The sequence below is a fragment of the Pipra filicauda genome, unplaced genomic scaffold (genome assembly GCF_003945595.2).
Source record: "Pipra filicauda isolate LSUMZ 115617 unplaced genomic scaffold, ASM394559v2 scaffold128_size5466820_pilon, whole genome shotgun sequence".
Lineage (NCBI taxonomy): Eukaryota > Metazoa > Chordata > Aves > Passeriformes > Pipridae > Pipra > Pipra filicauda.
In genome coordinates, this window is record NW_024103751.1 from 2,076,858 (window position 1) to 2,101,073 (window position 24,216).

Genomic DNA, 24,216 nt, shown 5'->3' on the forward strand with positions numbered 1-24,216 from the left:
GCATGCATGTGATGGCACCTGTAACAATACTGTTGTGTTCATTCTGCATATGTCCTCATCAATAATCTGTGAACATCTTGCAGAAAATTTTCATGTATTTTCTGTTGAACAACTTAGCAGAAAACATTCTGGCAAAGTGGATCTGTGAGTGTATTATTTTAAGTAATAATTTAGAGGAAAGAACTTTTGTTAACTGTACATAGAAGTCTACAGGTGCAAATTAATGGTCTGATCCAATACCCATCTATTTACCTAGGGATTTTCAGCTTAAAACATTGGTATTTACTTGCATAGGAATACAAAGTTCAGCAATTAAAAAAAAATAAGGTGACTGCCCTTAAAAAAGTGTACAAATTTTCATATGATACAATTGTTTTGACAATGCATGGGATTATGAAAAAAACTCTTAGATTTAGAATTATGATAAAAAGTTATCCTACACTAACAACAGAATCAGATTCTGCTGAGAAACACTTTTCTTCATGGCACCTGGTTGCATCCATGTGTGAAGTTTCCTGCCACTGAGCTTTGAAGCAGCTCTATTCTTGATCTTTTATTGAGTCACTGTGGACTCTCCAGGGGAAAAAAGTTTAACTTAATTCTTTTCAATTTATTGTTTTGGTAATCAACTGAAATACTCATTGCCTTTAGAAAACTGTCAGGAGACCTACAGAGAAAAAATAATAGAGTTTGTATAGTTTAATTAGCTAAATTACAACATTTAATAAACAAGACACCTACTTGCAGGACAATCAAATATTGTCACTAACTTTCGTCTATAGGGATTTGGTTTTCTTTTTTTTATGATGGCTTGCAAAATGCCAATTTTAATGTGACTTATGTAAACACGGTTAGAGAACATGCTCTACATATACACATTTTTGCACTCTAAAAACTATGCTCAGTTCTTCTTATAAAAGAGATACAGTAAGTGTACTAAAAATCTATGCACTATTAAACCAATCTTGATCAAGGGAACAGATTTTAGACCAGCTGAATAGCTGTCAGAATACACAATTACAGGTAAATGTGACTCTGAGTGTCAGTGCACACAGCAGGTTGGCTGAAAATGTGTGTCATTTACTTCTGAGCAAGTACAGAAGCATTGTAATACAGCAGTAGAAGAAAGGTTTATCCACATTCTCTCATATTAGTCTAAGAAAGCTGAAGATTTCAGCTTTGACTGCTTAAAGTTTTTCATAACTTCAGTAAGCTGACATTTGACTTTTTCAGTGTAATAAAATAAGGCTATTTTCACCATTACTAATGTGGGTTTACTATCTGAAATAAGAACCTAATAAAGTCCATGTTGCAAACAACTTTGCATGTTAGATACAGTTCTAAATTTTATTGCTGTCACTCTTTTTCTTGCTTTGATAAGTTGCTGATAAAAATACAAAAAAAGGTAAGAGAGAGATTATTTAACAGGGTTTTTATGACACTTTTGGCTATGTTTATTGTTGTAAAAAATACTTGGTCTTGGCTAATGGATGACAGGAATGCCTCAGCCTCATTTTAAAGCCAAAAGCAAAATAATTTTCTCATGTTGTCAAATATATCTGTAAGCACTGAAGGTAGAATAAACTTGCTTGTAAAACATCATTACACAGCACTCTAAGATGAAAGACAAATCTCAACAGAAAGCATGTGATGTTCATTTAAGCTCTTAATGTCAAAGTTCTCAGTTGAGGCCCTTGCAAACTTCGGAGGCACAGGAAGTTGAAGCACTACTGAGTACTCAGCAAATCAAATTGAATTCCAGCACCAAACACCTAAACTGTCAGTGAAACCTTTGATTCAGTGTGCACTCTAATGCATTTATTTGTTTATTAGTGTGAACAGAGCCCAAGGACGAGGGACAATTCATTTTCAATCCATACTGGATTTCAGTGAGAAAGCTGCTTTTAGATAATTAATGATGACTCCTCCTTCACAGTGCCAATAAATAAAATTTGCTCTAAGTATTAATCAAGCAGACTAGGGGTATAACTTCCATTAAGTAGTATTTTAATTTAAAGATCAGGGAGGGGAGAAAATTGCTTCAATGTTTTATAAGAAAGTTGTATCCATTCCTCTAACTAGAGATGTTCTTAGAGAAAAATATATGATTAAAAAGTTGAGCTCTTTTTTAAAGAAAAAAACCCTACATGTTCCATCTCAACCACACAAAATCTCTAATTTACCTTCTTGAAAACGAAATATCTCACAAGTTTGTAAAGTGAATGAACAAAATCATCCATCAGTGAATATTTGTCTCCAACTACTCTATTCTCACTAGCACCTGCTCCTTTTTACAGCTTACTCAGAAAAGCATTCAACTGCTATCAGCAACTGGAAGCTCTTAGGCTGACAAATACTATCTATGATTCACTGACTCTCCGGTTTTACCATTCCCTGTAGGACAATCCCTCTAAAGAGCATGAACTTGACTGAGGTATCGAAACTCAGTTTTTCTTCAGCAGTTCCTGTGTGGATCAACACTGAAAAGTTATTTATATTGTTCAGAAAAATAAACAAATATGAATATCCAAGCCAGTCCCAAAACAAGGAAATTTTTGAACAAAAGTTTTTAAATATTTATGCTCTAGAGAAATGAAAACATGCTGTTTGTTTCCTGTGAACATGCTCCAAAAGCAGCATTTACACATCTACAAAGATCACCCAGAGAGTCAGTTCTTGTCCCAGAATCATTACACTGGAACTGCTTTCTTCAGAGCAAAAAGAAATTGCAGCATTCCAGTTTAAAAACTAACAAAATCCTGATTACTCTGTACAGTTCCCCAGATGTCTAACTTTTTAACTGTTTTTAAAGTGACTCTTTGAGAGCTGGATTCATGAAAGCCATCATACTCTAATTTTCTGAAAGCTTGATAGAACCAATATTCTGAGTACAGATGAAGTGAAATGAAGCACTTTCTTTCCCATAGGAAAGCCTTCCATTCATATTCTTTGATGCCAACTAACCTTCACATCTGCTATTTCCCTATTGATTGCTACAACTTGGCACTTTCGTAGAGTGTTTGATGAGGCAATTCTATTCAATGACACCACTTCCTCTTCAACAAAAGAAGTGCAGTAAAATAACAGTATGTTTCGTACACCTTCAGTGGAAATGTTGTTTGCAAATTGTGCATACCAACATGTAGTCATCATTTGTATATGTGTGTATGCGGAGAAGAAGAGAGTTTGTTTGTTTTATACTAACTATTGTCTATGTAAAATTATGCAAAGTAGAGCTAGGTTTGAATTTTTTAAGCAAATGAGTCATTCTGGGTCCCACTTAAAAATCCATCTCAAAATACATTGTGTTCACTATGGAAATAAGGTTGAAATTAGTCATCACTTAAAATAGGTTCCAAATATATATTTACAAATCAATAATGTGTATTAGAAAAAAATCAGAAGAAAGTGTGTGTTTGTTTTTCTGTTCTTGAATACAAACACATCGAATTCTATTTTCAAGTGAAATTAAATTTTTGGCACATATTACACTAATGAAATATTTCATTTAAAATTAAAATGGTAAGCAATATCAATTACCTAATAGTCATCATTATAATGCTGTGGAAACCACCAGTATGACAAAAGGAGAAGTACTGCATGTTTAAATGTAAGAGCAAATGTAGCATTTTGGTTTCAAACAGACTGAAACTACTAAGTTATTGGTGTTTTATTTGCATTTTATTTTCGCTTTCCTCTAGCCTCTGGACTCTATTTATTTTGTGTGTCTTTAAGCCTAGATTCACAAAGGTATTGAAATCTCTAATACCTACTGAAATCAATGGGAAGATATTTATTAAAAAAACACAGAAAGAAGAAATAAGGATTTAATTCCACCTTAGAATTAATGATTCAGAATCTGTTAGAGGGTATAGTTTGTCCTGGATGTCAGCAAATTTTGGGTTTTTATGTAACAAAGGTTGTTAATTTTGCTGCATTTTCCATATGCAAGCTGAACTGTACCGTTCAATTTCAAGTTTCCATGAAAATTCTGGCATAGGATATGTCAAGATTACCACATATTTCCAGAAAAATATACAAACAATGCAAACACATTACTGGTGCACACATCAAAAGCCTGCACCTGTCTCTCTAATTTAACAACAACAAAAAAATAATTGGACTCATAAATGTAACAAAAATGACAGGTTATACAGCAGATGACATAGGAACATCTGCCCTGCTGGTGCAGGATAAATGTACTGAGCCTCTAATAAAATCATGCATATGGAGTCATATAAGCAAATAAAAATGTTGGATAGTGTTTATTGTTTGCTATTTTTACTTTTTTTTTCCTTTTTTGAAATAAAGGCTTTTGCATCAGTGGCTTGCTTTTAGGAACCCTCATTGTGACCAGCTCAATCTTTCTAAATAAAACATTTCCAAACACAGACCAGAATTTTGGCCATGTTTCCACTCAGACTGTAAGCCAAAATATGAACTTTGAAAGAGATTTTTCTCTACAGTCAATGTGTTAACTCTTGTAACTCTGGAGAACACTGCCCTTCTAGGACAGTTGCTTAAGGTAGTATGGAGGAACTACTTCCTGGTGCCTTTCAGTTTCTTTCTGGTGGCAGTAAGAGGCCCCTAGATGACTACTGGAAAGGATAGCGGGTGTCTACATTTTGGAGTGAGAAGAAACGTGCCCTACATGTTTCAAAAACTGCATCTTTCCTAGTAAAATAAATAATCTGTGTGCGTGTATGTGTCTGTTTTCTGGCTTTGAGACCAAAAGACAGATATTACGTCTTCCTATTAAATCCTCTCAATCAACAGTTGATATCTTTTTTTTACCAATGCACCAATTCATTAATCTATTTCTAGTACAGTCCTACTCTAGGCATTTTGGGAAACTTCAGGAATACAGCCTGTTCCTGGTTTTACTCATTATTGTTTTAGGGATGCCACACTTTGTTTTATAATTCTTGTATCCAAAATGAATAATAAATTACCTTTGCTACACGTTTTACCTATGAAGTGAAACTAGCTATAGTAGCAGTTGATAATGTTATTTAAAAAGTGGTTTTGTAGTGCAACACAGTGTAAAAAAAAGCATTAAAAATTTGAATTACAAATACATAATAATAGGAAGTTTTTAAAGACTTGATTCCATCATTAATGTCAAGAAATGTAAAAGAAAAAATCTCAAATCACAAGTTATTACATTCATCAACATTCATCAGTGATGTGGTTTTGCTGTTACAATTATTCCACTAAAACTTAAAGATTTAATTTACCAAAGTAATTCTACATTTCTCAAAGGAAAATTGAAGACCTAAAGATTAAGACCAAGAATCTCAATTTTTTTTTTTACTGTTAATAAATTTATTCGGAGGATTTAGAAATCTTGCAAATAAATCCAGAAATTTGATATTAACTGAATAAGAGTGTAAAAAATAATGGCCTCAATGCTTCTGTGAAATGAGCCTCATGGTTCCCTTCAGCCTTCCTTTCACCTTTATGATCTGATTTGAAAAGACAGCCACAGAAACAACCGAATCTTCTTCATTATGAACAGGTTAGATTGGAAGAGGAAGCTACAACTAAAGATTCAGTGTTTCCTCTGCTAACTTCTGATTTTAGGGGTAGCCAAACTCCAGACTAGAATACCATTTTTGGACTGCACATGTATAATGAAGTATTATAAGCATCTCTGCTCTTCAACGAACAAAAAACTGCATCAGAAATACTAGGTGTAACCATAAAATACAATAAGAAACCAAACTGTTGTTATTATTCAATTCAAGTAAGTTCCTTAGCAATTCAGCCTGAATACAAATACACTTGAATGATAACTACCTGGATAGACTTAGATTAGAAGTCCTAGAATCAAAGAAACTATTCTCAAAGCTTCTTTGTCAGAAACAGTAAAAGGGTGCAAAAAGAGCTAGAAAGCCTTCCCCCAAATCCCAGAAAATTTTTGGTGTTAGTATTCCTTCTTCACAGAAAGTTCCTTTAGGGATGCATCTTCCTTTTTCAGAAGGTGAAAATATGTGAAAGAGTACATGAAATTTCTATAAGAAATATCATATAGAATTTTCTAAAGAGTTTTGGAAGAGTCCTTGTAAGTCAAGGAAGGTATCTCTTGTATCCAAAAAAAAAGAAAAAAAAAAAGAAAGACACAGAAACAGAAAGACAGTGAGAACAACAAAAGAGGAACAGAACTGTTTCTATCCTGCCATGTGCCTCCAGCACAAGAAAGTAAGAGTTCTTCAAAGAAAGACCAAGAAAGTCAAGTCTTCAAAGGCCTCCAGGATATTTGCCATTTTTTATAGCTTGTTGAGGGGGAGCTGATTTCAGTTCTCAAATGCAGATACACTACTCCAATATAAATATTTTAAGGTATTGGTGTAGCAAAAGCTCTCATGTTCCCTTCAAATCACAATAATTCACATGATAATTTATCTGGATTTTACTTACAAATTACATTTCAATATCTATTATGAGAACTTAAGTTCAGCATAAAAGAACATATTTATTATCACAACCATTATTATGAGTGACTGTCTCAGCTTTTAAGATGTGAAAACAATAAACACCCATAATTTCCTATACAATAAATTGATGAGTAAATTGAACAATCCTATGAAATATATTGCCTGTGTTTGGTCCAGCATGTTCATGGGCAGATAACTCTCTGATCAGTAGGCTATTGTGATCATAAAGAACTGACTGCTCACAGCTTGGAGGAGCATATTCTTTGCTGGATAAAAAACTGGCTGGATGGCCAAGCCCAAAGAATGGTGATAAATGGAGTTATATCCACTTTGCAGCTATCACAACTGGTGTTCCCCAGGGCTCAGTATTGGGCCCAGTCCTGTTTAATATCTTTATCAATTGTCTAGATGAGGGGATCCAGTGCACCCTCAGTCAGTTTGCAGATGACACCAAGATCGGGAGGGAGTGTTGCTCTGCTGGAGGGTGGGAAAGCTCTGTAGAGGGATCTGGACAGGCAGGATAGATGGGTCAATTGTATGAGGTTCAACAAGGCCAATTCCTGGGTCCTGCTCTTGGGTCACAACAGCCCCATGCAACACTACAGGCTGGCAGAAGGACAGCCACTCCTCTGGAAAGCTGCCCAGCAGAAAAGGACCAGGGGGTGTTGGTCAAGAGCTGGCTGAATATGAGCCAGTAGTGTGCTCAGGTGGCCGAGAAGGCCAATGGCATCAAGGCCTGTATCACAAATAGTGTGGAGAGCAGGGCCAGGGGGCAGTGATTGTCCCTCTGCACTCAGCACTGGTGAGGCCACATCTTGAATCCCGTGTTCAGTTTTGGGTCTCTCACTACAAGAAAGACACTGATGATGTGACACTGTAGATGTGATGCTTAAGGGCATGCTTTAGTGATGGACTTGGCAATGTTAGGTTAATGGTTGGACTCGATCTTATAGCTCTTTTCCAACCTAAATGATTTTATGATTATATGATTCTAAAGTCTGCTTTAGTATATTTTTTATGAAACAGTAGTCTATATTGTGCAGATTAAGGATCTTGAGTACATTAAATACGAGTTCAAATAATGCATGGATACCAAAACATGCTTAAAAGGCACCGATACCCAAATAAGTTTATGTAATTATTACAATAGATGTATTGCAGAAAGGATGGTTTAACCAATCTCAACGAGCATTCTCTTTGGAGAAATTAATAAATCTCAAGAAGAAATTTATCAGTATGATAAGATTTCAGGATGGTACCTGGGGCAATTCTGGCACTGAAAATATTCCTCTACACAAGCAACGCTAATGTAGTTGGACAACACCTTAGTACTATGGCATATCAACTGACAAGGCAGAACCAAGAGTTCACCTCTGTTAATGAATGGAGGCTTTCAGGTTGCTTCAGTGGGCAGGAACTCAATACTGAAAGTTGCTCATATGGCAGGATTTCACAAAAAAATGGTTGAATCGAGAGACAGCTCACTCTGGAGAATTGTTTCTGAATCACATTCCCGGGATGATTCATAGATCAAATTTTGCAAACTTTACATGGCTACTTGGTGATAGATTTCTTTGCTTTGAAGAGCAAGAAAATTTTTTTCAGGCTCTGATAGTTAAAAATGTTCAGATGTCCTCTGAATTTCCTAAACAAACCCTACCTCTGAATTAATGTCTTTCATACAGAATTCTGTTTGCAGTTGAAGGTTTCTCTGTGATCTAGTTCAGTTCCTTTTCTCACCTTGCTCAAGATCTAAAGACAGACATAAAGAGAAAAAAAGCTGAAAAGAGAAGAGAAAAGGCAAGTATTCTCGCCCTGCCTCCTGGGGGAAAGCAGCAGGAGGAGAGAAAGGTGATAAGGCTAGATAGCAATTAGGTTATGCATTTCTGAGGAAAAAGCCTTGCAACCATAACCCAGAGTTCAGTAATTTTCTTACAACTGATCCTGTCAGCAGCATCACTGCAGGCCCTGAAGAAGCTGGAAACTGAAGGGTACCAGGTGAGAGAAAGGCAACAAAATGGGTTACCAGTTAAGACAAAACCTATACTAGTACAAAAAGAAAACAGACATTCTGGAAGTGTCAGCAATTTCAATATGTTATTTTCTCATTGTCACATGTCTCATTTCAAATGTCTAGGCAACATAACTCGCTTTCCAAAGCGTGTGTATTTCCAGGCCTTCACACTTAGCAGGTAATATAGTAAAGTCCTGCCTTGTAATGAGACACTCCACTCACATCAGTTCTAACACTTTAGCAGCCAGAGCAGCTTTCTTCACAACTGAAAAGTAAAAATGCAACAGCAGAAAAAGATTCATTTTCAGCTGGATCAGAAAGCTGAGTTGATTCTTGCCACACACGATGACAGGTAGAGCCAACAGAGCTTGATTCTGAAGGCAGGAGAAGAGGTTGGGCTACTCACAGTTAGTCTGGCTTAAGCTGATCGCAAAACAACACAAGGAAGCTATTGAAAGAAGCAATTTGCAGTAATTAGTAGTGATTAAACTCCATCTGACTTCAAACAAAAGCAAATGGTGTCATGGGGTGCATTAGGAAGAGCATTCCTAGCAGATCAAGGGAGGTGATCCTGCTCCTTTACTCAGCCCTGGTGAGGCCATATCTGGAATGCCATATCCAGTTCCAGGCTTCTCAGTACAAGAGAGACATGGAGCTACCAGAGTAGGTCCAGAGGAGGGCTATGAAGAGGATTAAGGGGCTGGAGAATCTCTCTTACCAGGAAAGGCTGAGGGAGCTAGGCCTGTTCAGACTCAAGAAGAGATGAATGAGAGGGCACTTCATCACTTTGTATACATTTCTTAAGGGAGGATGACAAGAGGATGGAGCCAGGCTCTCCTCGGCAAGCAACAGGACAAGTGTCAATGGGCAGAAATTGATGCACAGGAAGTTCCACCTGGATATGATGAAGAACTTTACTGTGTGGATGACAGCACTGGAACAGATTGCCCAGAGAGGTTGGGGAGTTTCCTTCATTGGAGATATTCAAGAACTATCTAGACACAATTCTGTGCAACATGCTCTAGGATGACCCTGTTTGAGCAGGGAGGTTGGACCAGATGAACCACTGTGGTCCCTTCTAACCTTACCCATTTTGTGATTCTGTGATTCTTGTCTTCGGTGGCTTCACTGTATATTCTCAAAAAAAAAAAAAAAGATACTCAAAGGGTTTCTGTTAACTACAAAATGATTTTTCAAATATCTAGATTATGACATACCTCTGGATCAGCTCTATTTGATAAAAATTCTTGTCTTTTCATAGAATTATAGAATCAGCTGGGTTGGAAGGGACCTCCGAGATCATCAAGTCCAACCCTTGATCCACGACCGCTGCGGTTACTAGACCATGGCACTAAGTGCCACATCCAGTTTCTTCTTAGAAACCTCCAGGGACAGAGAATCCACTACTTCCCTGGGCAGCCCATTCCAATGTCTGATTACCCTCTCTGATATTCTTTCTAATATCTAACCTAAACCTCCCCTGGTACAACTTGAGACCATGCCCTCTTGTCTTGCTGATAGTTGCCTGGGAAAAGAGACCAACCCCCACCTGGCTACAACCTCCTTTCAGGTAGTTGTTACTAGTTTTTGCTGGTAAATAATCGACACAATTTAGAACTTAAATTGTGGTTTGGGAAATATTTGCATATCAGGCTTGACTTTCTAAGGACAAATGTAAAGTCAATGAGTTACTTTTTACCCTATCCGGGCTCTGATTTCTTGTATCCTGTATTTCTATCCAAGTAGAAATTAGATCTCGCTATATTTTATCATACCTCACACACTGAGAAAGATTGATTTTATTCAGACAAACTCCATCATGTACCTGCTGTATGGATCATTAATGCATGTGCACTGATTAATGCATTTCGTTGTCGGGTGCAATTTTGAAAAATAATACAAATTTCAGTTTCTTATTGGTATGTTTATTTTAGCTCTATATTATATTCACATTCGGAAATACTCATGGAACAAGAAAGTCAGATGTGACCATAGGTTAGCCCACCTGAGAATTCTGTGGGGAGACCAGCATAAAACTTTTTCCCCTTTGAATATTTGGGGTAAGGCAGAAACAAATACTGAACTGTGGAAAATATTAATTGATTAAAAAACAAACCAGAATTTTCCCAATGTCAACATTTCATTGATTTTTAATGTTTCTCTTTGACTTCCTTTAAAAAAATAACTAGTGGGGACCCAATTCATATGTTAACAGCTTATTTCAATATTTTACTTTTTTTGAATGTCTAATCTTGGTTTCACAAGACTTTTTTTTTTTTTGAGAGGACACCAAAAAGCATTTGCACATGTTTTATCCATTTCTAAGAGCTGTAGGCTGAGACAGATGTAAATGATAAATCACTCCTGTGATTTTGGAGTATAATCAAATGTTATTCAGCAGCTTATTAAGAGTGCTTACTGATGCCTATGGATTTTTTTTTGTTTTTAGGTTTTTGCACATTTTAGAAGTAGCTGTATAATAGCTCATCCTTTAGCACAGTAGTTTACACATTTACCCAACCCTGTGTCCCCAATCCCATATCAATCCCTCTAAATTCCATTAGCATGTTTAGACTTCCCTCAAGGTAGGCCTTCATTCTCTTTGAGAACATTTGCTGTTGAAGAGGGGGTCCCAGAGCCCCCTGCCTCAGTTTCCAGAGGGGTGTGCTGAGGGGAGGATCTCGGGGGTGGATAGATCTGGGATTGATTGGGATAATACCTTAAATTGTGGAACCTCATGGACAAGGCAGACACGTCATATGTATTCCTGTGGGCCTCCAGCCTGAGATTAAAGGATCTACTCTCTTTATCTTATCTCCTACACTAATTTGGCCAGGAGTCTCTTTTTCTGCAGTCTCTTAAGACAACATTACTATCTAGATATATGGTAAAATGCATATATGGCATTTCTTTGTAGAAATGTAAAGCTGACTAGTCATTGTGTTCATCTTCTTCAGTCCCCTGAGAAGAGGGAAGGGTCAAGACAGCCTAAGACCATTGTCCTCGTACCTAGAGAGTTATTTGGACTGAAGCCCGTTATGTGAATTTGTTCTGCTTTCTGCCTTCAGATTAAAAAGAAAGGCAATTCCCCTTAAGGAACTTAATAGTACCAAATTTATTGTAATTTCTTCTATTTAGAATTCAAATGCACTGCTCTTCTACTTATAGTCTGTGTTAAAACATCATATAACCTACCTACCTTTGCCTAACTTCCTAGAACTTTTACAGAAATTAATAGAAATCAGTGAGGCAGAGATGTTTTGAGATCTCTTAACAAAGCCTATATCATTTTTGCAGGCTCTGCTATAGCAGATTAGGTTCTTATAAGTGTATGTAGTGACCACAGACCTTGCTTTACAGATTTGCAACTATGGCTGTATATTTCGTACATTAAAAGAAGCAGTGGTTAACTGAGTAGTGTTCCTACAAAGCGAGAATAATCATAGCAAATGGGCAATGATGCATTTCAACTGTATATTTTTCTAGCAGTTATGTCGAAACCATTATGAACAAAAATAAGTAAAAAAAGTTTGCATGGTATTTATATTTTATTCCCTTTTTAGTTAAAAGTACCACATGTGTTTTCAAACCTGTATTTGTTACACTGAAAACAACTTACCTATAAAGTGAAATATTAAATCAAACCGAACATGTATCTGTAGTATCTACTACCAGTTATTTTAAAGCATTATCCAGATTAGTACATGGAGGCTTGGACTCAAAAGATTGTTTTCCATTAGTCACCGTCAAGTCACTGGATATTTGAAAATCTCACAAGTAGTGCTTCTCTCATCTTTGCCTTGCAACAATTCCACCAAATAATTAATACACACCTCTAAACTTCATGATGTTTCATTTGAAGCATTCAGCTAAAGGTTCTATGCGTATATATGTCCATGCGCTTATACATGCATATTTCCTTGTTGAAGAGAGAAATATTATTTGTCTATTACAGTGTTTGAAAAATCCACTGAAGTTATACTGGCTTTATGCATGTCAATGCCAACCTCACTCATGATAAATGAATGACATTCATACCTTTATTCTTTCTGCTATTCTTTCATTTATGTCAGGGGATCTGTCCCTTGTACTCCAGTTGCAAGCAGTGAGAAAATTCCCCTACAACTCCTTCCTTCATCTTTAAGACACTGTTTCTGAGACTTTGCAGTGTATAGGTAGAGCCTAATGTTATTTCCTTTAACAATAGGCAAAGAATGTGGAAGAGGAATATAGACTAAATGCTGAACAGTTGCTCCCCAAAATTCCTCAGAGAGGTGGTAGCAAAATATCTAGGGTAAAAGGTGAGGGTGTGGGGGGAAAGAATAATGATTTAAAAGGGTCAGCAACATAGATTTTTATAGGGAGAAAGCAGTGCAGGAAGAAATTAAATAAATTGTAGAAAAGTACAGCTGAAGAACAAAAATGGGTCCTGAAAAAGAAAAGGAAAGAAACCGGCAAATGTAAATGATAAACGGAATAGTCAGTCTATTAGATAGTTCTAAGGTGTGGGAGTCAGCTTTCCTGAACTGGTGCCCTGTCTGCCTCTCACCAGACTTAGTTCCCTATCTGCCTTTAACCAAGTGATTTTGAAAAAGATGCATTCCCTTTTAGTGCTTCAGCTTCCTTATCAGCAAAACAAGGATATAAAATACATGTCTCACAGAGAGCTGAGAAGACTTTTAATTTGTGATATAGAAGCAAAGACAATAATCTACTGCTATTAGAGAATGAAAAATTACTTTGTTTTTTACTATTTGGTATGCAAATGTAACCATAACTGAGAAAAGTTCCATCCTGCCTGATACAGTACAAAAACATTGAAAGAAAATAATTCTAACATTGAAAGTTACAGATAATAAAAATTATGGGGAAAACAAAGGTACATGACAACTTCACCAAAAAAAACCCTTAACGTTGTAGACCACATACAAGCACATGCACTGAAGAAGGTTTTTTGCCTGTGATGATGGAGAACTGTAGTACAAATAAAAGCAGGGTAGAATTAACATTGTTTTCCCAGTTTCAGAGATGTCATTTAGCAAGAAAACAAACAGTGGGATTTTGAGAAATATAGACCACTGAAATCAGAGGCAATGAAAAATATGAGTTTTTTTCATCTGAGAACAGCTAGTGTGAGATCATTACCTCTCGTGAAAATAATAAATGCTTTTTATTTTATTCCAAACAGGAAGCAAGAGAGGCTGCTGAAATTTGAGGGTGGTCATAGTGACAAAAACAGCCAAGAGAAAAGAAGAGGATTTCATAACTAAGAAAAAAATCCATAATTTAAGAAAAAAAAGCATGTATCAGGAGTTGAAACTACTAGCCTAACAGCAGATATGGCTTAGAATTTACTTTTACATATCTTTCTTTCTAATTCTTGGACAATACTAAGGGTTTTTTTGTTGTTCCCAATGAAGTAGTCCACCAGACCCACCAGACATGTAAAGGACCTATAAAACTATTTCCTTTCCACACTCAGACCAGATAAGTAGATCTTAAGAGGAGAAAGCACTGAAATATTCCTTTTCTTTCTGCTTCTAAAAAGAGTTGTAATCTATGTTTCTTAGATCATGAGGAGGTAAGAGGTGAAGGACCTAATAAACTCCTGAAGACAGCATTCTCCTTTTTCATCAGAGCTATTTCACAGGGATGTTTGACTCACAAGGGTAACAATATTTTCAACAGATATCCCATGTGCTCTCCAAGCTTTTACCTTCAGGAGGTTTTAATCTAGCATTTTAGTGAGCAGTTACCCATTTAGGTTCTCCTTCACAATAGGCTCTTCTTTGTTTTAGTACCACGCAGCTTTGGCCATGTTCCAAAGTTTTTTTAAGGAAATAATTCAATGGACTTCTATATAGCTAATTTATGCAGAAATTACTGTCAACCTCATGGGCAGCTACCGAGGCTCACTGTGATTGGAACTAATAACTATTACCAAGATATGATAATTTCATTTAACATTAGGAAACCATCTGGTGCCTTTATTTCTTGTTGTAACATACTGCCCCTGTTTTACTCAATCCACTCTCATTAAAACAAGACGAAGTAGCCAAGGAAAAACATACACACAGATGATAAATTTAGCCTCTCAATCATCTTTGTGCAACCCTCACTCCTGGAACTCACTCTCTGAGATTCTTGAAGTAGGAGGGGACAACTAAAATCTAATTTGAGCTCCTGTATGATGAAGGTTATCTATTTCATGGAGTAGCCTCTAAATCAAAAGAGTAACGCTCTTGGGCTATGCTGTATCTGTCTTCCTCATAATGGCTGCATGCGATGGATGAATCCAACCCACTCCTAGATAAGTTGTATCAGTGGTCAATTACTCCCACTCTTAAAAATATGCGCCTTATTTTGGTCTGAATTTGCCTAACTTCAGCTATGAAACATTGGATCTCATTATGTCTTTTTCCGCTAGATTAGAGAGTCATCTACTGTCAAAAGTCTCATTCCCATTAAGGCACTTATAAACCATGATCAAGTTACTTCTTAACCTTCTCTTCAGCAGATTAAACAGACTAATCTTTAGCCTCTAACTGCAATGCTTATTTCCAGACCTACAGTCATTCTTTCACCTTTAATGAACATTTTCCAATTTTAAACATATTTTCAAAGTGTGATCACCAGAACCGGACACAATTGTTCAGTAGTACTTTCCTTAATGCCATATAATTCCCACTTGATATTCAGTTATGTATCAGAGAATACAATATATACCATTTAAACCCATTTTATCGGATTCTTTTTTTAAGTACTTTTTGTATTATTTAGTATATTCTATGAGTTATTCAATTCTAGCAGTACCTTTTAAGGTAATTCCACTTAAAGTCTTATTTTAAAATATTTTCTTGCATTTTCTTTTTTTTTCATGTAAGGAAATTACATTCCTGAAGCAATTTTCGTATACAAAATAGAAGTATATTTTAAAAACACAGAAATAGAGATGTACTATGTTGACCAGAATTATAGTATTCCACTTTCTGATATCTCAACATCATTAGGTAAATATATTAAATATTACCATAAAGTTTACTGTAATAGACTCTATACACATGTTTTGGTTTATCTTTCATGGAATACATATTTAATTAGTTTGTATTCCTTACACAGGTAGCTTTAGTGAATAGCATTTACATCAAAAAAATTCTAATGTCCACCTGGAAGTTGCTTCAGACACTAAATGAATCAATTCATTTACTTTTCTATTTGAGCATGATTTTCACTTATTGACTAATCTGCAAGAGCAGTTGTAGCTACTTCTAATGCCTAAGTTTGGCTTAATTTCATTAGGTAAATAATATCAATTTATTTATATACTACTATATAACACAGTAAACAACAGAAAAATATTTCAAATCATTTGGTTGCTTGCTGGAACAGAAGTTCTTAAGTATTGGTTCATTTTCATGTCACAAAACACTTACTAACCATGATCTGTTCGCACACAAAGTCCAGAAAATATATTTTTTCAATAGAATAAACCTTAATTTGACCTAAAGTTTATCAGCTAAATAAAGAAATCCCGTGTTTTGTTCTAATTTCTCTTTTTCATTCACAGTGAAGGAGAAGAATTCATTACTGTAATAAAAGCAATACTAAATTATGTGATCTGACACCATAACTATGTTGTGTGTAAGTCTAGGTTATTTCAACTGCAAACAAACATCTTCAATGCAGGATATGCAAATGCTATTTCAGCAGTAGTAAGTCCTCTCTAGTTCTTGGATAGAATATATATACAATATAATATACACAAAGTATATCTAGATAAATGGAAACAGAATAATAAAGAGAGCAGAAAGGAATAATTGTGCAGAAAAGGGACTACTATAGTAATATGCAGAGGACAAAAACATCCAGAGAAAGAGGAATAGTCTCTTTGCACTTAGAAAACCCACAGATTATGGGGTTGAATAGCAAAAGGAGTGAATAACATAGAAAATTAAGGATGTTCTCATGAAATAAGGAAAACTAAAAATTAGGAAGAGCGTAGAAAGAAAATCACTGCTAATCTAAACTTGCTTTCTTATATTTTAGAGCCCACAATTTGAATCTGAAATAGAATAAAATCGATGTTTTCTGCCAGACTAAAATTAAGTGAAAGTCCTGTAGTGTTTTCTTGTAATTCAATAAATACCTTGTGTCATCTCTTTATGTCTTGAGACATAAATCATTTTGACTCTTAAAAACCTCAGTCTTTAAACTTGCAATGATGTTACTTTTAACTGCTTCACATATTTCCTGATATGAAGAGACCTCTAACTGATTAGTTACTTCTATCAGCTTCATCAGCTCCTTTTCCAAGAAGTATTCTGAAGAAATACTCAGAACTTTTCCATTTTATGCTTTAAGTTAAGCAGCCTGAAGCATTCTGAGTTACTGGAGTTGAATTGATTTTTGTTTCCAAGCAGAAGCTGAAAAGCTTAAAATATTGTTGTTATTTTTAAATTAAAACTATGTGTACACTTCAATTGGCTCTGAGGTCATAAGATTAAATAGTGACTATTTAGCCTTGATATCTAAACAAACTTTGTACTCTGTGAATTTGATGAGGGAAAACGAGCACACAGTCTGCAATCTCTGCACCAGTTTACAAGTTACCTTGGTCCTCGGTTTGCCTAATTTCAAATGCCAGTCGACATAGAGTCAGAACTTCAGGTGATAGCATAATAACTCTTAAAACCAGAGTTAGAGAACAAACCATCTTCTCTCACTTCATGCATAATTCTCACTAATTTAAGTCCACTTACATGCTTGATGAAGCTAGAAGAAAAGAAAGATTTCTCTCTAATTCAATAGCATATTTCACTATACTTCAAATTGAATTGTCTTAGTAACAGGTTAAAAGGAACAGAAAAACTGGAATAATCTGAGCTTTTTATATGAAACCCAAATTTCATTCAAAAGTTTCTGAAAATTGCAGTGTCCAAAAGGTTTTTCTCAGTCCAGCTGCTAATATCCTTAATGTTGCTTGAGAAAAGACTACAACTACGTATAATGCTGCTGAACTAAAACTACAAGTTTTGATCCATCAAAACTTATCTTGTACACAGTTATAGGAGATCTGAGCAAAGTGTTCAGCTTTATTCATGTACTTCACTGCTATAAATTCAATTCTTTAAAAAAAATCATCAAAGAAACTGCCTTTTATTTTCTATGAGAGATTTTGCATTTGATTCCTTAGTTGTCTTGCTAATCCTCAAAAAGAATAGTTTTTCAGTTGCTTTCGACAGCAGTAGGAATCAAACCTCTTGCCCCTCAGCAAGGTGCAAAAACTTTACCCCACAGTCAGGATATAACATCTTCTCAAACAGAATATAAAGCTTACCTTGAAGAAAGTCATGGTTGCTCCATCTTCAACTGCCCCATACTCAATCTTTGTCTGCTTGGCCAGATCATCAGCAGAATCAATAGGGGATTCCATACGTTCCACTGTCAGAAAGGCGGCTAGGTTAGCAGTGTACGAGGAAATGATGATAAGTGTGAAAAACCACCAAATGCCTCCCACTATCCTGGTGGAGAGGGCTTTAGGCATGAGCTCAGAACCTAACGAAAACCAGGGGAGAAAGGTGAAACTGATGCACAGAAAACAATTAATAAGTATTCAGCACTTTTTGCCACAGTGGGGAGATGGAATCACTGTGCAAAATAATCTTTCAGCTACAGGTTTACATGTACTGCTTGTTCAAACAAACACAACTGAAATAAAAAATAACTGGTTAAATTTATAAACACATCTTTTTGGAGCTATGTGGGAATCAAAAGATAGTAATGGGAGATTCAGTGACCAGTGCTGTTTTAAAATTTATAAACACATATATATATCATTGTGGAAAAAAAAGCCATTCCTTGAACTTGTTTTCCAGAAAAAATCCTGGATGGACTGAACCTCCAGTACTAATATTGAAGCACTCATACAGTTCTTTATCTTGACAGCACTAAAAAAAAATTATTTAAGTATTTTGTATAAAATTCACTTGCAGAAACAAAAATAAGCTATTAAATAAGGGACCAGATATGAAATAAAATATTTCATATCTGAAATAAAAAATCTGAAATGTATTATAGATATGTTTTTGACTTTTGTCTTCTGCATTGCTGTAAAAGATTGTTTAAATTAAAAAAAATAGACATCTCCCATCTCTATGGTTAGCCCCGTAATTTCATATAAATATGGGTGGCTATACCACACACTTCAATTCGATAGACTAGCAATAAAAATATTAGACTGCTATGCATAAACTAAATAAAGATAGATTATAATGCATTGCTGGAGTTGCCTGCTCATGACATAAAGAATGGAGGGGGAGATAAACACTGTATATTAATTTGCATAATTTTAATGCTAATTTAGAGTCTAATGAGACAAATTGAAGTATATAAACTACTCTTGTGCCAAATTAATAAAAATAGGAAAAAGTGAAATTCAATCTAATATACAATCACAAATATTTATTATAAATGAGAATGGATGGATTTTTTCCAAAATGTTATAACTAAATGGAATGAAATTTCTAAGGATGTCAAATAAACAATTTCCAGCTTCATTCTATAAACTTCATGTAAGATCTTTTTGTATCTGAAAACTTGTTCCAGTTTTACCATATCTGCTATATCCCTTTTGGTTAATTGGTTACTACTCTTGCTCTTTAATCTCCTGGGTAAAATGGAATGAAGGCAAGATGGACTATTTTATTCCTGTTAAATTTTAGTGTTTATATTGAATTAGTTAAGGAACTGGTCCAGCAAGGTAACACATCTTCAAATAGTTTAAAGATTATGTCAAACTTCCAAAGTCAATGTAAAAAAAAAGAACAGACGGATTGGGGGAGGGAGGGAAGGAAGGAGAGAGGGAGAGAGGAAGAAAACCAAAGAAAAGGAAAAAAAGAAGTGGTATCATAACTGGACTACTGTATTCAAAAACAGCCCATCTTACCCTGCAGTTCATCTTACCCTTGCTGTTTCAAACAAAAAAAGGCTGACAGACTTGGACATGACAGCCAACTCCAGCGCCAGATTCTGCCTAGAATTCTGCAAGGAAAAAAGTAGAAAAGTACCTTTCTGATGTAGTTGCTCCTAGGCCCTGTTAGTCAGACACTTAGACACCATAACACTAAGAGATTTCCCAGTAAGATCACCATCATGAACTCTTTTCAATTGCTCTTGTTTCATTTAAAAACCAACACCAGTAAAATCAGATAGGACTGGGAAGAAAAGAAGAGTGGAAACATTCGCCGCAGTTGCCCCAGTTACCACAAGTTTGTACCTTACCAAGGACTGAAACCGAGTGCCACCTGGGCCCGTGAAACAGAGCCTGGTCAGGGGCTGACTGTCATGTACCCAAGGTAACGTCATGTCCAGCACTATATCCCACAGTTTCCTGGGAGTGAGGGGTGCCAGCAAGACATGTATGAGTTCCCTCTATCATGTACCCTCCATCACTAAGCAAATGTTTTGTAAAGAAGCAGCACTTAATAAGTTAATGTGAATATTGCCCAAGCACTTTTATACTGTTTCTAATGGAAAGTTATAGTTGTTAGGCGAGAACTTTCATGCTTGTCTAAAAGTGTACTTTTAGATGACTTCGGGGTTTGGGGAATTTTTTTTTTCAAGCAGTCGTCAAAATCAAGACTGATAATTCATCCTTAGAACGGTGCCTTCAAAGTTTATTAAAGGATGAACTGAGTAAGAGCAAAATAATATAAGGCAAGGACAGAGACTAGTTTTCCTTCATGGAAAACTATTATCCTTCAAAGACATCTTTTAAAATGAAGGTTGCAGGTTTTGTTCTTATTTTGATTGTCAACAAATGTTCAGATGCTAGGGACTAAAATACGTTTTTCTTGCTAAATGATGATGCAAAAACCTAATTGCTTTCCCTTCTCCAGAAAGAAGAAGGAGCATACAGCAGCATAAGGAATAAAACTCAGCATTGATAGTGATTCTGGCAATCCTCAGAACTGTGAATGGAATTCAAAATATCTACTTTCATTCAGTATTCCTTTTTTTGATAGCTTCTTTGAAGGCAATTATCTTACAAACACGTATTTGGGCATGATGCTTCAACTATATAATTTCTTGAAAGGTATATTGACAACCTAGTTGATACTAAATACTTAGCCAACTGCAGCTGTATTTTTATTTCTGATCTGGAATCTTGATTTCTTTTACCCATTAATTCATGTTTTTCTGAACATAGTACACTTTTTGCTGAGGTCTTAGAGACTTTTCAAGACTAGCAACCTGATACATGAAAGAATATTTACTACTCTTACAGGAAAGCTCCATAAATTCATTTGATGAGTTAAAAACAGTATTTATTTATAGTTGGTGTACTTATAATGGGAAGTTTTAAAAATGATTGTGCAGGTATATCCATTAAAACAATTATACCAATACCAATCTTTTACATGAATTTTTCAAGATATGCAATGGTTATTTTTTTCCAGAAAGTCATTCCTTTTAGTGGTTCTTCAACAGGACTAGCAATCCTTATACTGTACTGCCCAGTGAAATGTCAGAGCAAAAAGCTGAATCTGTGCTATTCAAGTGTGCCTGAAATTATGTGACTGTGTCCAAATCCTTATGGAAAAGGGTAATAAAATGGTGACATATTTTTATAGATCTATGTATTAGGTATACTTTCAAAATAAAAGGAATATGGTAAGGAAAATTACAGATTTTGAAGAATATGTCCTGACTTAAGGATTTTACTAGGACAGTGCCAGTTAAAACTGATCGTTGGTTTTACTCTGAGCAATATGACTACTTAGCCACCAATTTTATTGTCAGTAACGACATCAGTTTCTCAGTGCAATGCATTGTATAATATAGACTGTTCATTTAAATCTTTAACAATTGTTATTCTGATTTTAAAAACATAAATTGTAGTGAAAAGAATTAAACCTCTTATATTTACCATTTTATTTTACAGGTACTAGCTACTAGATAAAATGTGTCTATTATTGAAAAGTTTCTAGACCAAAATTAAACAAATGAGAGATTTTTACATTATACTCTTGCCTGACAAAGATGTATTCTTTTTTACATTGTTTAAATGAAGGTTTGTTAGGTAATGGACAGATTAGCTCATTTTGTTATGCAGTAAGTCTTTGCTGTTTAGGAAATAAACTAAGAGTTATGATGCACTTTTAAGTTTTAAAATTTATATCTGTCTTCAGACTAATTCCTAAGATGGTGTTTGGAAATGCCTGGATACATCAATATAAAAAAGCTGATTTGTGGCTACATGCACAGAGGCACCCATGCAAATGACTTGCAGCAGAGAGGTGTTACCCCCAGCAAAAAGTGGGACACGGCGCCCAAGAGAAAGAGCAGACTGAGTCGTATACCTTGCTGCATGAGAGCTCCAACTCCAAACCAGAAACTATTTAGCAAGGTAAAATTGTTTTCCACCACGTCTGAATCAGGGTTGCAAGGATGTGGATTATACCACTCATAGGGACTAAACCTGTGGTAATTGACAGAAAAAAAAAGAACAGATTTAAAATGCAGCCAGTACAAAGTATATCCGGCAAATCTGCTGCAAGAGAAAAACAAGAAAGGTTATAAAGAAAATAGTGATTGAAAGTTTTTACAGTATGACTGCATTATGTTCAACAACAATATTAAAAGATAAAACAACATTAAATATTCACATTCTTAACTATTGTTAATATTAATGAAGTTGTATACAGATTGACTCTGGAAGGTTCCAAGTGCCACCTGTAAACATCAAAGTGCTTAATCTTCTATTAACATCAACAGAATTAAGACATTTGGTATCATTAGGTTCATATAAACACTGTGTCAGTATTTTGCATTTTGAAAGAAAATATAAAATGTATTAAATCACAGTAATTAACTAGAAAAAAATACATTAAGCAAAGGGTTTTACTCAGCAAAATTGCAAATAATAAATATAAGAGAAAACAAATAGTTAGCAGTAAAAGTGATATTGTTAATCACCAAATAAGGGTATTAAACTCTATAATTCACAGAAAATTAAAATAGCAAATTAAAGGGATTGCATCCTGTCCTGTGAGGTGCACAGTAGCATCCCTGGAAAGGCTTTCCAAAAGAAGTTGGGGACATGCACAAGCACCTTGCAGGGCCAGGCTCTGAGAAAAGAAAAGAAAAGAAAAAAAAAAAAAAAGGAAAAGACAGTGAAATTAATTACCTCAAAAAATAGATACAACAAAGATAGTAGAAAGATGCACAAGTCTGGCAATAGATTACAAGCAGATTATATACAATCAATCTGTTTTAACTCATGGTTTTGCAATTGCTGCACATTATGATGGGTTCGTATCTAAACGTTACTTTATCAATTTTAGCTAAAACAAGCAAACATGTCTAGATAAATTATTCTTTGTTACAATTTCTTTCAGAAATGAAGAGACTTTCAGTCCTCTCTTCCTTGTTATACCTTTGTAGAGCTTTAAATTTTAATTCCACAGTGCAGAATTCTAATCATTTAAGAGATTTAATCATCATGCCTGAACTTGGAAACACACTGTTGATAGGGACTTTTATTTTATGTTTAAATTATGTCTTTAAATCTTTGATAATGAATACAAGTTAATGTACGTGCATAATATATTTGAGAAGAAGAAAAAGAAAATCACTGCAATACAGTAGAATGGAACCAGCACAAGAAAGCACCACAATAATTAATAGTATTACAGAGTTTAATTATTAAATCAATATTAATATGTTTTCATAATTTCTCAAATCATTAAAGCCACTCTGTTAAAAACCATGGGATAGGCAGCCTTTACAAAAGAACCTCTTTTATAATGTATCTTATAATCAAAGCTATCTGAATAATGCATCTGTCACTTTGAAAAATGCAATTTTCTACACAATAATATTTCAAACACATTATAATACAGAAAACCAAATGTTTCACATTTATGGTCTTCATGTAATGTTAAAACACCTCTCATCTTAGAAGTGTGTACTTGACAAAGAACTGTTTCATTTGGGTTTCCAAAATAATACTGATATGCTGTTCAAAAATGTAGATTGGATTCTAATTAAATATTGTGACCTGAATTCTTCTATTACTTTGTAGTAAAACTACATCAGAAGTTTGCCATCTCATTAAAAAGCTAAGTATCTTTCATGTCATGTTGTTGCCAATCTGACAAAATCTGGAAACCAAGCACTCCATGAAGCTGAAGCAGGTTTTATGTTCTTTTGCTGAGATATATTTGAAGATTAAATCGGATAATATGTTTTTCTTGAGGGGACAATGTTTGCTAGATAAAGTCAACATATTTTAGAGATTCAAAATAAATATCAATATGCAAATGTTACTTTTAGTGATTGTAACATTACTGAACAATATAAAATGTAACTTGATAGTTTTACCTTTTTGTTCTGATATCTTATCTTGTTGGATTATTTTTATATTATTATAAAGTGCAAAAAAATTGTCCATAGCTTCAAAGAAAGTCAAAAGCAACCTGACACACAAGCTGGCTTTAGGAAAAAGAAGCAGTGCAATCTGAATCCTAGACTCAGTCTAGGGTCAAGTCATGTCCCATAGTTTTAGAATTCTCTATTTTTTTAATCTTCAGTCCACAACATCGAATATAAAATGTCGGGGGTGGGGTTTTATGGATCCAGAGGAGTGTTTAAAATGGCATTAAAAAAAAAAAGAGGAGAGGAGAGGAGAGGTTCAGAGAGGAGAGGTTTGGAGAGGGTCGAAGGGGAGAGGTTCGGAGATGAGAGGAGAGGGGAGGGGAGAAA

The 24,216-nt window shown here is 35.1% G+C and overlaps 1 protein-coding gene across 8 annotated transcripts in view; it reads right to left on the bottom strand.

The window, feature by feature from the left end:
- The window catches only part of GRIK2 (glutamate ionotropic receptor kainate type subunit 2), a 366,123-nt gene that overhangs the window by 72,083 nt on the left and 269,824 nt on the right, over positions 1 to 24,216 (bottom strand). For 6 of the 8 annotated variants that reach the window (XM_027731507.2, XM_027731497.2, XM_027731487.2 and 3 more), the window contains 2 exons: positions 21,813 to 21,931; positions 17,789 to 18,006 (listed from right to left, as the gene is read on the bottom strand). In XM_027731507.2, the coding sequence (XP_027587308.1) occupies positions 17,789 to 18,006; positions 21,813 to 21,931 (337 nt within the window). Of the gene's footprint in view, positions 1 to 17,788; positions 18,007 to 21,812; positions 21,932 to 22,241; positions 22,581 to 24,216 lie in introns of those variants that run through there. The other 2 variants (XM_039390674.1, XM_039390671.1) reach the window with 1 other exon arrangement.